Genomic DNA, 19,656 nt, shown 5'->3' with positions numbered 1-19,656 from the left:
GGGCACAGTCTATTCCAGGGCAAGACCAATATGTGTGCAAAGTTTGGCGATTTGCCGTGCAACGGTGTAGACGCAGTGCTGCAAACAGACAGACAGACAGACAGACAGACAGACAGACAGACAAACAGACAGACAAACGAACAGATCAACATACTTGCCGGAAAAATTTTTCCGGCAAGTAACAAACGAACAGATCAACATACTTGCCGGAATCTTTTCCGGCAAGTAACAAACGAACAGATCAACATACTTGCCGGAATCTTTTCCGGCAAGTAACAAACGGACTCAAATGCAATACCCTCTTCTCTGGGGAGGGTAACGAGGAAAGATTGAATTTGACAGCGGGGAATTTGACGATGGAATGGGAGGGAGGAGAAATTCAATAAATAACGATATACATTGAGGTAAAAAAACAATTCTAAATAAAGATAAGGCAACTCACACCTAATTTGCTCACAGACAGGGAAAGGGAAACAAAAAACGGGTGGGCTTTTACCTGCTATGGAGACGGAGATGGCGAGCAGGTTCGAAGAGGCAGTGACGAATAGGATGAGCAGGTGACAAATATGGACGATGAAGCACAAACAGGCAGCAGGTAGATGAAATGGGGAGCAGACGATGGGGCAGGAACATGAGCAGGCAAGCAGACGAGCACTTATCCTCAGGCGGGGAAAACTTTTCCCACGCCCTCTTTTGCACGATGCCAATTCTCCTCTGGGACTATCTCCTCAAAAGCTCTCTTCAGAGCGTGCTTTTTTTCCACCCTCTCCACAGAGTCCACCAAACCCGTGAGACACTAGCTTCTCTTTCTCTGCGGACGACACTCCGCCCTTGGAGGCGTTCATGGCTTCTCCCCCCTCGGGGTGACGAAACATCTCCCTTCCTTCTCCAAAGCCACACCCAGTCCCCACCTGGGGGATTACACAGGAAGCTTTACACACGTTTCTTTCACTTTAAACCCTCGCTATTTAATACAATGGACCACCCTCCGTATGGTGCACATTTAAACAGACAATCCTTAACCTAACGTGTCCCTGCTTATTGCATCGATATTGGCTAACTACTCGTACACGGACCTTACTACTCTATACAGTTCTAACTGTACTAAGGTAATCTATACCTCCACTACAAACATAACAATATGTTTAATGCAACTGTAAGGATGTTTATGAAACAAAACATTTGACCCACATTGGACCAGTGCGATGCCATCACAATTCACTTATATGATGTTCTGTTCCTATGTGATGCCACCACACAGCTCACTGTTATGATGCCACATTAACAGTGATGCCATCAGACTGCTCACAGCTATGATGGCACTGTGCTTGTGTAATGCCACACACAGCTCACTGTTATGATGCCCATGCAATGTCACACACAGCTCACTGTTATAATGGTAGTGCAATACCATCACATGGCTCACTGTTATAATGTTGGTGTAATGCCATCACATGGCTCACTGTTATAATGTTAGGGTAATGCCATTACATGGCTCACTGTTATAATGTTAGTGTAATGCCATCACATGGCTCACTGTTATAATGTTAGTGTAATGCCATCATATGGCTCACTGTTATGATGTCATTGTGTTTATTGATGTTGCCCACACATGCATGATTGAAATTTTCCAAGTGGATAATATAATTGGTGCACATTTCTGCTCTACCTAACCCGAACCCCCAAGCATCGTGCAGCATTTCAACGTTAGGGAAACTATTAGTGTTTGGAAAATTCCACAATGTTCTGCAGGCTGTTATTTCAATGCTGGACTTCACCTGTAAAGAGAAAATCCCAAAAGAGTTCAATTCTGATTATGAAATCTGTGTTGTGCTGCATGTAGAAGTGAATTTTAAAATGTATGTGGGGGTGTGGAGAGGGAGTGGGGGATAATCAGTACTGTGAGCACACGATGTGATGGATCTTTGATAATTTCCAAGTTTCGAAAGTTTTTTGATAATTAATCAAAAATTGGTTTAAATCAACAAAACCTGTCTTCTTCTGCTGCAAAATGAAAAATATTTTTTAAGCCTAATCAAAATTATTCAAGTTTTTCATTCTTCATTCACAAGGATTGTTGTGTATTTTTTGTAAGGTTTACTGAATAAACAGTTAAAATACTATTCGTCTGGTGAACGTTTTGTTGGGGTAATTAACTTAATGTCAACATTCACCAACAACTAGCAAATTCATACAGTGATATTGTTAGATTAATTTATTTAATAAAAAAATCTCATCAATTTGCAAACATGCAAATTTGCAAAAAAGCAAACAAACTGACATCACTTAAGATGCCCTTAATGAAAATAGAAATCTATCGGTTGTCACCATGGCCTCCAGCGGGCCTATGCTCGCATCTGGTCGTTCCGCAGGCTTGGTGGCCTTCCAATCCCAGCACGCAGTGTCAGACTTAGGGGCTTGAGAGCGTCAGTTCATAATCAGGTGATGGGGCTGGTGTATGTTATCTCGTCGTAAGATTTTGTACATTCTTTGGCGGTATTATTTGATCACTTTCTCTTGTGTTTCTGTAGCGGCAGAATGGCAGAATAAGCAAAACAAGGTGGATTTGTACGACGTTCGTCGCAGGCCATGGTGAGACCTTTTTCTCTTTTTAATTGTTCTGATAATTTTTCTTTTCTTGTAATGATTAGTCTTGCATAGTATTGTGGGTACATGTCGGCCATTCAAATCCATCAACTGCATTCTGCGTAGTGAGTATTTTCCGTACTGTATATGTATTTTGTTCACAGTTGTGCGTCACTACATTATAAACCTTAAACACTACCGGTGGTATTTCATAGTGTTGGAATATTTTTGCAAGTCTTTACTGTTTTTTTTGTCTTTATGTAAGCCCAAGTGGGCTGACGGTCATCTCTTGAGATTGTAGTTCAGATCTCTGCTGGTTTGGACCCCCCTGAAAGCCCCCCTGATCTACTAGGAGAACCCCCGATCCAAAATCGAATAACCTAAGACTGAGCAATCCTGCGGACCATCGGAAGAAGGGCTGTATCAGGTTTCAGAGCAATCGGTTGGTAAATAAGGAACGAGTATGGATCCAACGTTTGGGGGTTAACCCCCTAACCCCTAACCTGGTAGTACCCTCCCCCCCCCCTCACCCCTCCCCCATGATCCGAAATCGAAAATCGAAGCCTCAACGATTGTGCGGGCTACTGTCTGGTAGTCTGTGTCAAGTTTCAGAACAATCAGACTGGCAATAAGGGAAGAGTAGCAAAAATAGCAAAAGATATATTAACTGTTAGACGGCTGGACGAACAGATATCCGGACACGATCCATTTTATAAGTTCAATCTCTTCGAGAATCGAGATGAGATGACCTAAAAAGAAGCAATTTCTTACGAAGTAAAAACAAAAAAAAAAACCTCCATCTGAAGAAATCCGAGTCATGGGGTTGTGGTTAGTTATCACGGTTGTGTATGCTACAGTGCCTTCAAAAAGTATTGACACCCCTTGACTTTTTCACATTTCTTATACAGCTTGAATTTAAAATAGATTAAAACGAGATTTGTTTTGGTCACTGATCTACACATAATACCCCATAATGTCAAAGTGGAATTTATTGTTCAATTTTTTTACAAAACAATTAAAAAGAAAATACCGAAATATCTAATTTACATAAATATTCAAGCCCCTGAGTCAATACCTCGTAGAAGCGCCTTTGGCAGTGATTACAGCTGGAGTCTTCTTGTGTACCTCTGTATCAGCTTTCCACATCTGTATTTGGGGAGTTTCTCCCATTCTTCTCTGCAGATTTACTCAAGCTCTGTCAAGTTGGATGGGGAGCGTCGGTGAACAATGTTCAAGTCTTTCCACAGATTCTCAATGGGATTCAAGTCTGGGCTTTATCTGGGCCACTCAAGGACTTTCACATTATTGTTCTGAAGCCATTCCAGTGTTACTTTTGCTGTATGCTTGGGGGACATTGTCCTGTTGGAACATAAATCTTCGCCGCAGCCTAAGGTCTTTTGCACTCTGAAGCAGGTTCTCCTCAAGGATTTGCCTGTATTTGGCTCCATTATTTTTAATTTTTTTTTGTATACAAGATCTTTTGTATATATGCATTAATTGTTCCCTCTATCATTACAAGTTTCCCAATGCCTGCTGCTGAAAAGCATCCCCATAGCATGATGCTGCCACCACCATGCTTCACGATAGGGATGGTGTTAGATGGGTGATAAGCTGTGCTGTGTTTCCGCCAGATGTAGCGCTTTGCATTCAGGCCAGAGTTCAATTTTCGGCTCATCAGACCACAGAATATTTTGCCTCATGCTCTCAGAGTCTTTCCCATGCCTTTTTTCAAACCCCAGGCATGCTGTCATGTGCCTTTTTCACAGGAGTGGCTTCCGTCTGTCCACTCTCCCATAAAGCCTAGATTTGTGAAGTGGTGCAGAGACTGTTGTCCTTCCGGCAGGTTCTCCCATCTCAGCCAAGAAACTCCATAGTTCTGTCAGAGTGCTGGTCATTCGGTTCTAGTTCACTTTTCTGACCAAGGTGCTTCTTGCCAAATTGCTCAGTTTGGTCAGACAGCCAGCTCTAGGAAGAGTCTGGGTAGTTCCATATTGTTTTCATTTTCTAATGATGGAGCTCAATGTGCCTCTTGGGAACTTTTAACACTCTAGAAATTGTTTTGTACCCTTCCCAAGATCCATACCTTCTCACAATTCTATCTCGGAGTTCTACACACAGTTCCTTGAACAGCATGGTCGAGTTTTTGCTCTGACATGCACTATAAACTGTGGGACCTTATATAGAAAGGTGTGTTTCTTTCTAAATCATGTCAAATCTATTGAATTGCCCACAGGTGGACTCCAATCAAGTTTTTGAGACATCTTTAGGATGATCAAAGGAAATTGGATGCACCTGAGATCAATTTGGAGTGTCAGAGCAAAGGGGTTGCATACTTATTGACTCAAGATATTTCAGATTAAAATTTTTAATTATTTTGTAAAATTGAAAAAAAAATCCACTTTCACATTATGGGGCATTTACATGTAGATCAGTAAGAAAAAATCTCAATTTAATCCATTTTAAATTCTGGCTGTAACACAACAAAATGTGAAAACGTCAAGCGGTGCAAATACTTTCCGAAGGCACTGTATGATGCTTGATATTTCCCTCATTTCCGTTAACCTTGTCCTGTTGGAACATAAATCTTCGCCGCAGCCTAAGGTCTTTTGCACTCTGAAGCAGGTTCTCCTCAAGGATTCCAACTTCTTTCCTGGAAGTCCTGGCAGTGTCCATATGTTTTATACCTCTCCCACTGCCCCCTTCCCACGCCCCCCCCCCCCCCCCAAAGCCCTCGCCCTCTCTCAGATCTCTCGATGTCTCCATGTCTCTCGGTCCCTGCTCTCAAATGTTGTGTTTGTGTCCTTCCCCCTCTCTCCCCATCTTGTCTACCGCTCCCTATGTTATATGTTTTATGTGTCGGTTTGTCTTTCTGTGTGTTCATGTGATTAATGTTCGCTCTTTCACGAGCCTCGATATTGTATACAAAAAAAAAAAAAAAAAAAAAAAAAAAAAAAAACCTTAAAGAAAAGCTGCTGTACTATCGGATTTGAAATGAACGAATGCCACTGTGAGTTGAACCGTCGTCCACCACAAATCCAACTGCACATATTGCGGCGTCACAAGGGAAAAGAGCTCGGAAAGCTCCGTCTCCCAATTTACAAAACTGTAAGCAAATGCACCGATGGGAAAAAAATTGAAATGAACAACTTGCTTTGTATTTGTTCCATTCACACAAGTGGTGGCTTATTATTTTTTCACTCGTGCGGTTGTTGATTGGAGGAGCTAATTGTGTCTTGTGAAACCCGCAGTCGCACCTTGTATTCCAAATATTGTCATTAAAACTGGTACCATATGTGCCGCATTGCGGATCACCTTCCTATGGAAGTGCACATTAAGTAAGCTGTACCAAATGCTTACACTGTTTTTGGAGTCAAAAGTGCTCTTCAAATGGCCGAGTTCACCTTACGCACAGATGTCGACACTTTTCTTCGTATGAGTGGGAAATGGCGACCAGATGATGCGAAAACTCTTTATTGGAGAGGATGAACGCAAACACTCTTTATTGGAGAGGATGAACGCGAACACTCTTTATTGGAGAGGATGAACGCGAACACTCTTTATTGGAGAGGATGAACGCGAACACTCTTTATTGGAGAGGATGAACGCGAACACTCTTTATTGGAGAGGATGAACGCGAACACTCTTTATTGGAGAGGATGAACGCGAACACTCTTTATTGGAGAGAAATCTTATTTGAATATACACTTCATGACCAAAAGTATGTGGACACCCAAACACCACACATCTCATTCCAAAATCATGGGCATTAATATGGAGTTGGTCCCCCCCCCCCCCCCCCCTTGCTGCTATAACAGCCTCCACTCTTCTCGGAAGGCTTTCCACTAGATGTTGGAACATTGCTGTGGGGATTTCCTTCCATTCAGCCACAAGAGCATTAGTGAGGTCATGCACTGATGTTGGGCAATTAGGCCTGGCTCACAGTCGGCGTTGCAATTCATTCCAAAGCTGTTCGATGGGGTTGAGGTCAGGGCTCTGTGCAGGCCAGTCAAGTTCTTCCACACCGATCTTGACAAACCATTTCTGTATGGACCTCGTTTTGTGCACGGGGCCAAAGTCATGCTGAAACAGGAAAGGGCCTTCCCCAAACTGTTGCCATAAAGTTGGAAGCACACAATCGTCTGGAATGTCATTGTATGCTGTAGCGTTAAGATTTTCCTTCACTGGAACTAAGGGGCCTAACTTGAACCATGAAAAACAGTCCCAGACTATTATTCCTCCTCTACCAAACTTTAGAGTTGGCACTATGCATTCAGGCAGTTGCATTCTCCTGGCATCTGCCAAACCCAGATTCGTCCATCGAACTGCCAGATGTTGAAGCGTGTTTCATCACTCCAGAGAACGCGTTTCCACTGCTCCAGAGTCCAACGGCGGCGAGCTTTACACCACTCCAGCCGACGCTTGGCATTGCGTATGGTGATCTTTGGCTTCTGTGAGGCTGCTCGGCCATGGAGATTTCATGAAGCTCTCGATGAACAGTTGTTGCGCTGGCATTGCTTCCAGAGGCAGTTTGGAACTTGAACATGGGTTGCATCCGAGGACAGACAATTTTTACACGCTACGAGCTTCAGCACTCAGCGGTCCCGTTCTGTGAGCTCGTGTGTCCTACCACTTCGTGGCTGAGCTGTTGTTGCTCCTCGATGTTTCCACTTTACAATAACAGCACTTACATTTGACCGGGGCAGCTCTAGCAGGACAGAAATTTGACGAACTGACTTGTTGGAAAGGTGGCATCCTATTTCCATTTATCCTATTTCTCGCACATGCATTTACTGATCTTGTTAAAACTTAGCACATATATAAGGAATGAAGGCATACATATGCACATCATTTTGTTTCAATATCAGATCCAAGATTGCCGACTGGTGGCCATTTTGTTAAACGTGGCCCCAACCATTTCTCAGACAGGCATGGTCTGATTTTGTTCAAACTTGGCACAAGCACAGTACATGATGGCTATGGCATACACATGCACCTCACTTTATTTTGCTATCTGATTAAATATGGCCGGCGGATAGACTGGTGGTTACTTTAGTTGTAAAAAAAACCCGGTATTGAACACGTCTTCAACTATTTCTCGAAATGCATTTACCGATCTTGCTCAAACTTGGCACACAGAAAATGAATGATGGGTTACATATGTACGTCATCTTTTTTTTTGACGTCAGATCCAAGATGGCCAACTGGCGGCCATTTTGTTACTTTGTTTATTTTATTTTATTTTTATTTTTTTGTATACAAAGTCAAGCCTCATGTAAGAGCTAACACATAAAACACATAAAACATAAAGAGAAACACATAAAACATACAATAAAGGAAGCGAAGACAAGAGGCGGAGAGAGAGGGAAGCATAACAACCGACAACCGTGGAGAACAGGTACATCGGGAGATCTGTGGAAGGGAGGGAGATTACCTAAACGTGTCCCCAACCATTTCTCGGGCATGCATAAACAAATTTTGTTCAAACTTAGCACAAAGACATTACATGAGAGTATACATATGCAGGAGATTTTGTTTTGTAATGCAACCAAATATGGCCGACTGGCAGCTTTTAACTTCGTCCAGCAAAACTACTAAAACCATGGGTGCTGATATTTTATCTTTTTTTTTTTTTTTTTTTACATTGTGGGGTTTAATTATCTCTTTTCAAAGTCTCAAACAAAAATGAATTTTGTTGAATTGTATGAATGCTGTCAATTCACAAACTTTATGGTTTTTCTTTCCAAACATGTATCCTTGTCAATTTGATGCTCATGCTTTCTGAACACCGTATGGAGCTTAAATATTGATAATATATCGACAATCAACTGCTTCCTCGATGACCCATGCGCAACACTCCATCCAGCCCTTAAATTAAAGATAGATTTTTCAAAATGGAAAATAAAATGCAGACTTTTGAATTCATTTCCTTTGTTTGCATTTTATTTTCTCCCATAAATATTAAAAGCTTTTCTCGAATGACTTGACCTCACCTGATCTCAGTCATGTTATCGCAAGCAAACACCATTTCTAATGTAGGCCGAATCTCATGTATCTTCAGGAGGTAATTTTGCTGCAGCCAAGTTGTTGGTTCTCATTATCTGCCTCTGGTAACTCGTCTTTTAATAGCTTGTAATCCCAGTATATTCATTATCTCTGCATATCCTTATCCTTTAGTTTACTTTGCATACTTCACATTATTTAGTTTATTGTTTATTAAGCCTGGTGTTTACTTAACGGTTACAGTGGTTGGCTTGGGATTTTAGGGTCTTGAGTTTGAGCCCCTCTTGTGGCGCTGAAATAACACCAGGTGGGTACCAGCTTCCTGGAAACAGGGGCGCTGCATCACGGCACAGCCACGCTTCTAGAAAATGATGCAACTAGCAGCCACAGTCTGCATACGAAATAACAACTTTAGTTTATTAATCCCCATACTTCATCCGTTAGTTTACTTTATTCATATACGAGTATTTCATCTGTTGGTTTACTGTATTCAGATACTTCATCCATTAGTTTACTTTATTCACATACTTCATCTGTTAGTTTACTTTCTCTGCATACTTCATCCGTTAGTATAGTTTATTCACATATTTCATCCTTTCGTTTACTTTATTCACACACTTCATCTGTGAGTTTAGTTTATTCACATATTTCATCCTTTGATTTACTTCATTCACATACTTCATCCGTTAGTTTACTGTATTCACATACTTCATCCATTAGTTTACTTTATTCGCACACTTCATCCATTAGTTTACTTTATTCGCACATTTTATCCATTAGTTTACTTTATTCGCACATTTCATCCATTAGTTTACTTTATTCGCATACTTCATCCATTAGTTTACTTTATTCACATACTTCATCCAATAGTTTACTTTATTTGCATACGTCATCCATTAGTTTACTTTATTCACACATTTCATCCATTAGTTTACTTTATTCACACACTTCATCCATTAGCTTACTTTATTCACATACTTCATCCATTAGTTTACTTTATTCACATACTTCATCCAATAGTTTACTTTATTTGCATACGTCATCCATTAGTTTACTTTATTCACACATTTCATCCATTAGTTTACTTTATTCACACACTTCATCCATTAGCTTACTTTATTCACATACTTCATCCATTAGTTTACTTTATTTGCATACGTCATCCATTAGTTTACTTTATTCACATAATTCATCCATTAGTTACTTTATTCGCACACTTCATCCATTAGTTTACTTTATTCGCACACTTCATCCATTAGTTTACTTTATCTACATACTTAATTATTTCGTTTAGTAATCCACGTACTTAATGCTTTAGCTTTTGAATCCTATACTCATCCCACACTGGCGGTTGATTTAGGATTTTCATGATCTGTCACGAGACAATAGATGATAAAAGAAAATATAAAGAAAAAAAAACTTCCTTCTGCCAAACAAAATGAGCAAAATTTTTCAAATGGCTTATTTATGAGCAACAATTATGAAAATTTGAATTCATAGTAGTTTTATAAATAATGAAAACGTGCTGCAATGTCGCACAACTCAGCAGAATTTTTATATTCCCCCTGGTAATTGTCCCCATAAATATTGCTTCACAGTAAGTACAAATGAGACTGCGGAAGACACTGATTTTATCTTTTAATTTTTCATCTGAGAAGCTTTTGTAATCGAGGAACATTGATATGATGAAATCGGCACAAAAACAAATGCAAGAAGATTATGATGCTGAATGTGGAATCCCAAATGGTGAAATACCGCAAGTAATTCCTCTTGCATTGGCGAGAGCTTGTTGGTGCCAAGCACCAGTTAAGGGTTTGATGGAGAATATTATTTCTTTTTTTTTATTTTACTGTATCACATCTCACAGATGCCATCATATGCTGATAGTGGAGTCCTGATGGGTTGTGGTTGCAGATACCACACTTAGGCCTACCCTCTTAATCTACACACTTCATCCTTTACAATGCCAGTGGTGACCGTTTGTTTCTAAGAGGAAGCTGTTGCATTGCTATATCTTTATTTTGTATACAGAGTCGAGGCTCATGGAAGGGCTAGAACACAGAACGGACCAGGAGACAACATAACAAAAGGAACAGCAGAAAGAGAAAGGGGGAATTCCAACAGCAGGACCAAGGGAGAAAATAAAAAAGGGATGTGGATGTGCAGGTAAGAGAGGGACAACAAGGGATGTGCAGGTAAGGTTGAGGGGTAGGGGTAGGGGTTGGTGGAGAATGTAGGTGGTGCAAAAGATGGATATACAACAAAAATGGGGGGAGTGGAGGGGTTAGGAGGGGATGGTTGTTTAACGGGTGTAGAAAAGGTGGTGGTGTTCGAGTGCGGGGTGAGGATTTGAGATGGTGGTGATCATCTAAAAGGTGTTTTTGAGTTTCAACTACCATTTTTATTTTTCCAGAAATTGTGGCTCTTGGAAGAGCTGAGACTTTTAATTAGCAAGATAGATATTAGCTAATTTACTTTTGCATAAATATTATATCTCCTACCTTTTGTGTGTGTGTGGTCTTTGCATTCCCGTAGGTATGTGCAGGGGGCTGCTTCACCCAAAGACATGCTCATTCTGATGGACGTGTGAGTTTGAGCATTCATGCATTCCTGTTTCCCACTCACTAGTTGTGTAGTTTTCTCACGATAATTCATTGTTCTGCAGTTCGTAAGCTGGCCGACTCGTATCAACAACTTAAAAAATGTGTATGTGCTGCTTCCTTGCGTGATGTTCAGCATTTAAAAGGATAGAGCATGGACAACCAACTCTGGGAGGACAATGGCAAACCACCCAGTTAAACACTTGCCAAAAAACTGCTTCAGCAGCACCCACACTCTGTAAAGGGTATGGTACTCAAAACAAATCAAATCATTGCATTATCAAGACTGCCAGGTTTTTTTTCTCCCTTAATGAGGAATGGTTTTTAAGAAGCAGGTGAGCAACTCAGGTAGAATGACCAGTGTTCAAAGACGATTGGTATGCAGCTAGAATGACTATGGTATCGGAGCCACAGGGCAATGACGGCCCTTGAAAGAAACGGCTTTTATGTTGTGTGCGGCTTATAGATTCGCAAGGAAGAGCAGCAATTATATTTCCTCTCAAGCTGAGCATGAATATGGAAACCTTCACTCGAGACAATTGGGGGTCTTGATAAAACGCAATTCGCCATCGGAGAGAACTTGCTGTCAAACACATCATGAGGAGCACGAGCTGGGGTTGTGCCATGTTTCATCAGGGGATAGAGATGCGATTCATAGAACACAAACAGTTCATAGAACTTCATTGTTATTTCGTATTCCGCTGATGCAGTGCCCGCTGATTCCTTTTTTCTGCCAATATCGGAAGGATGACAGGCTGAGTCAACCCACCTGGTGTTATTTAATGGCATGACAAAGGCTCAAACTCAAGAACCATCGATTTTAAACCAGCCATCTTAACCTTAGGAGCCTGGTGTTGGCTTAGCGGTTCGGGTGCCGGCTTGGGATCCTAGGATCCTGGGTTCTAATCCCGGTCGATCACTGAATTAATACCAGGGGGGTTGACTCAGCCTGTCATCCTTCCGAGGTCGGCAAATTGAGAACCAGTTCACTGGTAATTCCCTGTGTGTCCCAAGATGCGACTAACAGGGTTGGCGGCAGGAAGGGCATCCGGCCATAAAACATTGCTTCAAAAAGGGGACCAAGGTACCCGGAAAAGGCCAACCCCTGCTCTGCGGGAAAAATGGCCTCTAAAGGTGATTCATCTTAACCATTAGGCCAACACCAAGGATGTGTTCAGTTACCATGCTTCTTGTAAAGAGCTTACCAAGTGCTCCACTCAAGCAAGCACTCCATTTGAAACCGTTGGTGTGGAAAGGCTGGCTCAGCAAGCGCTAGCTACCTGATTGGTAACCTAGCCCACGCAGTGTTCAACTATAATATAGTACTGTACTTACATTTTAATTTTAATGAAATAATTATTTTAAAGATCGTTTTAAAAATCTGGAAGTTTACCGCTACTGACACACTCTCATATACCTCACCCATATACACTGTAATAACATGAGGTTGAGTCGCAGTTTAGGAGATGGAGGCTTTATTGATCACCATCAAACACAGCATCAATCGGTGGCGTACATTGCCATATCGGCTGCACCTTCTTCACCCCAACCCTCTCACATACCATGCCCTCTCATGCTATATATTGATATACTGTACCAACAAATACCACTCTTTGCTTTGCTAATGAGAATACTAAGGGAGGGGGAGGAGAAAGAAAGAGGTGGGATAGGGAGAGGAGTGAGGGAGAGAGGGGGATAGGGAGAGGAGTGAGGGAGAGAGAGGGGATGGGAGCGAGACAGAAGGAAGGAGGGAGAGAGGGGTAGGGGAAAAAGGAGTAAGGGAAAAAGAGAAGGTGGGAGAGAGGATGGGTGAAGGAGTGAGGATGGGGGAGGAGAGAAGGGGGGGGGGGGGGGGGGGAGCGAGGAAGAATAAATTAATTAAAATATTATTACAATCTATAATAATATACGAGTATGTCAGTGGGTGTGTCTTCCATCCCAAAACCACTTCCCAACACAAAACATCACAAAACATCCCAAATCCAAAACCACCCATTGCTCCGCTAATGGGAATACTAAGAGAGGAAGGAGGGAGTGAGAGAGGGAGAAGAGAGAGGGGAGGAGAGTGAGAGAGGGTGAGAGAGAGGAAGTGGGGTTGGGAAAGCAACGCCTCACCACACATCACAATACACACCGGGACGGAGGGGTGGGAGGAGAGGGTCTGAGTGAGAGAGAGAGAGAATGAGGGGAAGCGGGAAGGGTGGGCTGGGTGAGGATGGGAGGGGAGGAGAGCCACCAACTCAGCCACCAACTCGTTTCATATTTTATATCAACTCATATTTTACCAATTCATATTTACATCCACCAACTCTGCCTTCAAAGACCCCGAAGACCCCTACTATTCATTTTTACTTGCTTTTTACATGGTTGAGAGATTAGATTGCATGCTTGAGAGAAGACTTTTTACATGCTTGAGAGATTAGACCGCTTAAGACCTTGAAGACCCTTTACGACCCTAAATTCCTTAAGACCCTTAAAGACACTTAAGACCCTTTTTACCCTTAAGGCCCTTTCAAACTTTAGACACCTTTAGATCCTTATCTAAAACCAGATAATTGGCCCTCAGGTCTCAATCATGTCTTGTGCTTATACACCACCTGGGTTTTTGTCCTGGGAGCGATCGAGTAATATGTATTGTGAACATCGTATGTTGAGGTTGTAGTGATTTGTTGTCAACAACACAAATTTAATTATGAGAGTACTTCATTGAATTTTCTCAGGCAATGCCGGGTACTTTAGCTGGTTATTATAATATTTTTCGAATTCTCTATTGAACTCGTAGTTCACTTGTCCCATTGCTAATCCTCCCATTGTGTAAATTGTTGCAATCTATAATTTGATAATTTATTTCTTTAAATTTTATCTTTAATTTAATTTATTTTATTTTGCTTTCCTCAGCCCTGAGATTTGCCCATGGAGAATCCAGCCACGGCCATGGGAACCTTCGTGGCAATCCTGCTAGTTAATTATTTTTGTGGGACTCAATGAAGTTGCACTTTTGACACATTCCATAATGTTTTCTTCACTCAATATAATTCTCCGAACAGTAGAAAAAGTTAAGTATAATGCTTTGGAAATTTCACATTTTCTTGTGCAAATATGGAGAAGGAGGGATCACAGTCTTGCTAGCTTAAAGTAAGTATGTAAATACACTTAGTTATAATAATCATTCATTTCTTAAATTTTAATTAGTCCACATGCCCATATGCCAGGTGCTTCATCCAAAGACAGATTTTAAATATGCAGTGTACTTTAATTAGTCCATGAGAGTACATCATGGTTCCAAGGCAAGGCATTTTTGTGCAGGCAAAAACCGAATGGCGGCTTAAGACCCCTGCGAGGGGAAAACAGGCTGACCAAAGGAAAGCCTGTTTTTGTTTTTTCATGATGAGCACCCCGTTAATTATCTTCAAAATGAGTGTTTCAATTTACCCAAATACCCAGTTTTCATTCATGCACTCCCTTGGAGTTCCCTTAAGTATGCATGCAAAGATTTGAGCCGCTAGGTTTCGTACTTTTAGAGTTATGGAGGAGACACACACACACTGACATTTATGATTATAGATAGCATGGCTGTGGAAGTATTATGAAGGCGATTTGTGTTCTTCAGTCTTCCAGTATATAACTCAATTTAAATAAAGGTTTAAAGACGTTTAAAGGCATATAAATAAATTCATTGCGGGTTGTACGTCTATTTTCCCCATTGTCTATTTCATCACCTTGTCTAATACTCCGCATTAGTTCGACATGCCTGTTGTTTGTGCCCTTTACGAGTCCTTAAAAACAGTAAGTTTCCTCTTTGGAATGATTTTCCCTTTTGTTAAACTGCCAGGCAGGCAGACAAAGTGAAATATTTCTCTCACTCCTCTCTGCGCATGTGCGATCAGGACATTAAAAGCCCAAATATGGTTAAACGGCAGACTTGTCTTCCGATTGAAGTTCAAAATATAACATTCAATTTAAATAAGCTGTTCCTTGATCATAAACTGATAAACCGATCATAAACTGATCCTGCCTCCCCCCAGGCCCTCTCCCTCCCTCACATCTCCCGATGTCCCTGCTCTCAAATGTTGTGTTTGTGTGCTTCCTCCCCTTCTCTCCCCATCTTGTCGACTGCTCCCCTTTTTATATACTTTCTTTGCTTGTTTGTTTGATTTGTTTGTTTGATAAATGTTAGCTCTTTCCTCCTCTATATACCTCTGCCTCGACTCTGTATACAAAAAATATATAAAAATAAAAATAAATAAGACAGATATACCGAAGCCTGATGGACATGAACCAATTGCTTAACCTTGATATTCGCTTTGCATGTCCGGGGTAATGAGCAGAAGGCTTTTCACAATCTACTTGTGTGTATCGTGTGTGGTGTGCGCGCATCTCCAGGAGTGGAAGCATGAGTGGAATGCCTCTCAACCTCATGAAAACATCTGTGGAGAACATGTTGGACACCCTCGCTGATGACGACTTTGTGAATATTGTATTTGTGAGTTATTATTATTGGAAATATTATTTGACATTGTTTGTTGTTCATTTTTTTTTTAAAGAAACGACTTCACAGGATGTAAATCACATTTGGGGACTTCCTTGGGAAATGCGTGCCCAACCTTCATTTTTATTACGGCCTATATTGTGTCCTGGTCAACCACAGCACAGACAGTTATATCTGAGCCAGTGGAAGTGTAATAATAAAGATGAATGTGACGATCTAAATCGGCTCGGCCCAGGCATTTGTAAGCACACCGGCCCAAATTCGTGCTGTATGCAATTATTGATTTCATTATTTTTCCCAAGATTTTTTTCAAGGCTATTTAAATGTAAATGTCTCAGCTCAAATAAGTTATGTTCTTAGTATCATAAGTTTTACACAACGCAATACCGAATAATAATGTTGAATGGTTAAGCTCGACTTGTTGTGCGATAAACTTGGGAGGTGACGTGTTAACGAGATTTGGGCATGCGATTTTACTGGCCCATTTGGGCTGGTCTAAAATCATATGGATTGGTGAGGAAGGATCTTTGGGGCTACCGAATATGGGAGTTGCACAGGAATGTAGAATTTATTGGTTCATCATTTCCCATTCGCTGTTTTTTTTTACCAAAGTCATTCACGAACCGGCTGTCCATGACTGACGTTCGACTGAAGGTGGCACTGGAATGCGGAACGTATTGGTTACATGGTTCAGCATTCACCACACACACACACACACACACACACACACACACACACACACACACACACACACACACACACACACACACACATTAACACACACACACACACACACACACACACATACACACTAAAACACACACACACACACACACACACACATATACATACACATACACAGTGGACCGACTCACTAGGCATTTGCCCGAACTGCCCTATGGCCAGTCCGGACGTGATAATAGCTACCATTGCAAAATGAACCGCCTGCGTCCCCATGTTGCTATCTGGTGGCTTCACCTTATTCTCTTGTAACCTTTTTAATTCCTGGATTATTAACAGTCTTGTAAGGCCTTATAGGCATTGGGTCAAATAACTCGTAAATGTTTGCTAACAGTTTCCATCGAAAGATTTGGTAAATATTTTGTGCATGATGAAAAAGTCATTATATCTGTAATTTTCGTTATATACCACACATACTAATCGAAGATTCATGATCCAGTTATATTCTTATATTAAAGTATAGCAGAGACTTGCGAAATTCCATGAAATGTATAATTTGACTTCAAGTCCTCAAACCTCACTCGAATATTTTGTGCATGATGAAAAAGTAATTACTCCCGCCAGGGAGTAATGCATTCGATCGTGTGTGTGTGTGTGTGTGTGTGTGTGTGTGTGTGTGTGTGTGTGTGTGTGTGTGTGTGTGTGTGTGTGTGTGTGTGTGTGTGTGTGTGTGTGTATGTATGTGTGTGTGTATGTGTGTGTGTATGTGTGTATGTGTTCGTGAACAAGATATCTGGAAAAGTTCTGAACGGATTTGGATGAAAGTTGGTGGGATGATTGCCCTTGGGATAAGGAAGAATTGATTAGTTTTTGGTGAAGCTCAGGATATTATTCCGGATCAAGGAATTTTTTGAAGGAATGTTTACCATTGGAAGATAGGGCTCATTTTTTTCAACATTATCTTCTATATATTCTATATTTAACATTGTGATATGAAAATCGTTTTCATATTTGTTGTAAATGTAGTTTAATGTCGAAAGACTTGGCTAAAGATGGTGGAAGAAGAAATGCGGGCAAGGGGGTTAACAAGGAGAGATGCAGAAAATAGGGCAAAATGGAGAAGATCGTCATGGGGACCGCAAGGCTAACCCCCGCTCTTGCAGGAAAATGGCCTTAAAATGCATGTTGTTGTTGTTGTTTGTTGTAAATGTAGTTTAAACTCGTGGTTATGTGTTAGAGCGGTGTATTTTGTTTGCAGCGTCGTCTTCAAGGTTCATTTTTTTTTCTAATAAAGACATATTCTGTCATTTTAAAACCAGCAAAGTGTGTATTCGGTTTCCCCGTTTCATAAAACTAGGACGTGCCCGTACGTGGGTGCCCGTTCCTTGCCAAAAAAAAAAAAAAAAATGTCTGGGCGTGCCCGTAAGTGCGTGATGTGACCGTACAATGAATGTATCGTCCCGACGCCGCAGCTCGGATGGCGCTGCAGTTAATCGGGCCTGTATCGGCAGAGTTATTATAAACGTGTACTACAATCGATCGTACCTTACAGCGTCTGCTCGCCACGTTCAGCATCAGTACGTCGTCACTATGACTATCCGTAAGTCCGGAAGTGACGTCCTCATTTGACTGTCCGGAAGGTCGCATATCGCAGTTACGATGAATCGCAAATTAGTTTTAATTAGTTTTAAAACATAGTTTAACGCCAACATAGTTTGCCAACGTGAAATAAATGAATACGCTCTCAAATGTGCCGTCCGAGGCAGAGTCTGTTCGGCACGTTCGGCACACGTGATAGCTCGCTGCTCTCTGATTGGTTGAATCGTTTTTTGGACATAGCTCCGTAACTACTTCTCCGATTAATATGAAACCTTGAAAAGGCACATCCTCAGGTCCCCAGCAATATACCTGGCAAGTTTCAAGTATATCGGACCCGTGGTTGTCGAGAAACAGCGGTCACAGACACACAGACATACACACATACAAACACACACACACACACAGAGATTACTGGAATTATAGATAGATGTATCGTTTGATACGTATAATGCTTTAAAACCGTTTTTTTTTTGTTTTTGTTTTTTTACCTCAGAAGAGATATCAACATTTACCTCAGCGAATGTCAATCGCGGTGTCAGTATTTGATTAAATTATAAAGACTTAGGTGAGTTATAAGTGTGATAAGCATGTGCACGGGATTCTTCCCAGAAGAATGAGTGGTCGCATTAGCTTGTACGGCTTAAAATGAGCGAGTTTTGTTTTGACCTTTGGGCCAGTTTTACATGTTGTATCCCTAAGGAATGAAATGAACGTTTTCCTGGCTTACAATTTTATTTGAAGTCACACATGCCTCAAAATACACTCACTTATATAGAATTGAACGCGGAATCCGAAAATGCAAGTGAAATTGCTTTGTTGTTTTTAAACATTATCTTCTATATATTCTAAATATATATTTGTGCAGTGTCTGTCTTCTGTTGTCTTGTCTTGTGTTGTCACTGAACTACTCCCTCAAACTTTTGTGAAATCGTACTGTTCCAACTTGACCCACGGCGGGAGTATGCGCTCTACTGAGTGGCGTTCTAGTTATATCTGTAATTTTCGTTATATACCACACATACTAATCCAAGATTCATGATCCAGTTATATTCTTTTATTAAAGTATAGCAGAGACTTGCGGAAATTCCATGAAATGTATAATTTGACTTCAAGTCCTCAAACCTCACTCTACCACTCCCAAAGCCTCAACTCCCCTTCCCCAACTCTCTGTTCTCCCTCCCCATTTTTTCTTCAAGTACTCAACTCCACCCCCTCCCCCAAAAACCCGAAGTCCTCAACCCCCCCCCACCCACTCCCAAGTATTCAACCCCTTCTCCCCCCTGCCCCCTCCCAATGCTTCAACCTTCCTCTGCCAACTCTCTATCCTGCCCTACCCCTTTCTTCCCCTTCTTAAGAATAAGCCTATTTTTTAAAAAGCCTTTAATTCACAATCATGCAAGATTCTGTCATCTCACAATTCTTCAGTAAAATAGCGGATAAGCTAAGTTTTTTTTTAAAACATACAAGTTCATTGGTAAAGAAAAAAAAACATATAAGCGGACCTCCTTGGACAAAGACCTTTATAATGACCTGGGTTTTATGGTCCCTGGCCGAGAAAATCGTAGTTTAAGAGAAAATCTTTGGAAAGAGACAGACAAACAGACAAATAAATAAACAAATAGAATAAGCATATTATTCATATAGATTCACATCCTGATACCCTCCCTCCATTCTATCAGTAATATAACATTTTCTCTCTCG

The 19,656-nt window shown here is 41.1% G+C and overlaps 1 protein-coding gene across 4 annotated transcripts in view; it reads left to right on the top strand.

The window, feature by feature from the left end:
- CACNA2D2 (calcium voltage-gated channel auxiliary subunit alpha2delta 2) overlaps positions 1–19,656 on the top strand; it is a 337,069-nt gene that overhangs the window by 203,757 nt on the left and 113,656 nt on the right. For all 4 annotated transcript variants that reach the window (XM_078776839.1, XM_068114187.2, XM_068114186.2 and 1 more), the window contains 3 exons: positions 2,532–2,592; positions 11,122–11,172; positions 15,570–15,669. In XM_078776839.1, coding sequence (XP_078632965.1) covers positions 2,532–2,592; positions 11,122–11,172; positions 15,570–15,669 — 212 coding nt within the window. The remainder of the gene's footprint in view (positions 1–2,531; positions 2,593–11,121; positions 11,173–15,569; positions 15,670–19,656) is intronic.

This window comes from Myxine glutinosa, chromosome 4 (assembly GCF_964187855.1).
Source record: "Myxine glutinosa chromosome 4, kmMyxGlut1.1, whole genome shotgun sequence".
NCBI lineage: Eukaryota > Metazoa > Chordata > Myxini > Myxiniformes > Myxinidae > Myxine > Myxine glutinosa.
The sequence above is the reverse complement of the archived record's forward strand: the minus strand, read 5'-3'. Positions and strand labels throughout refer to the sequence as shown.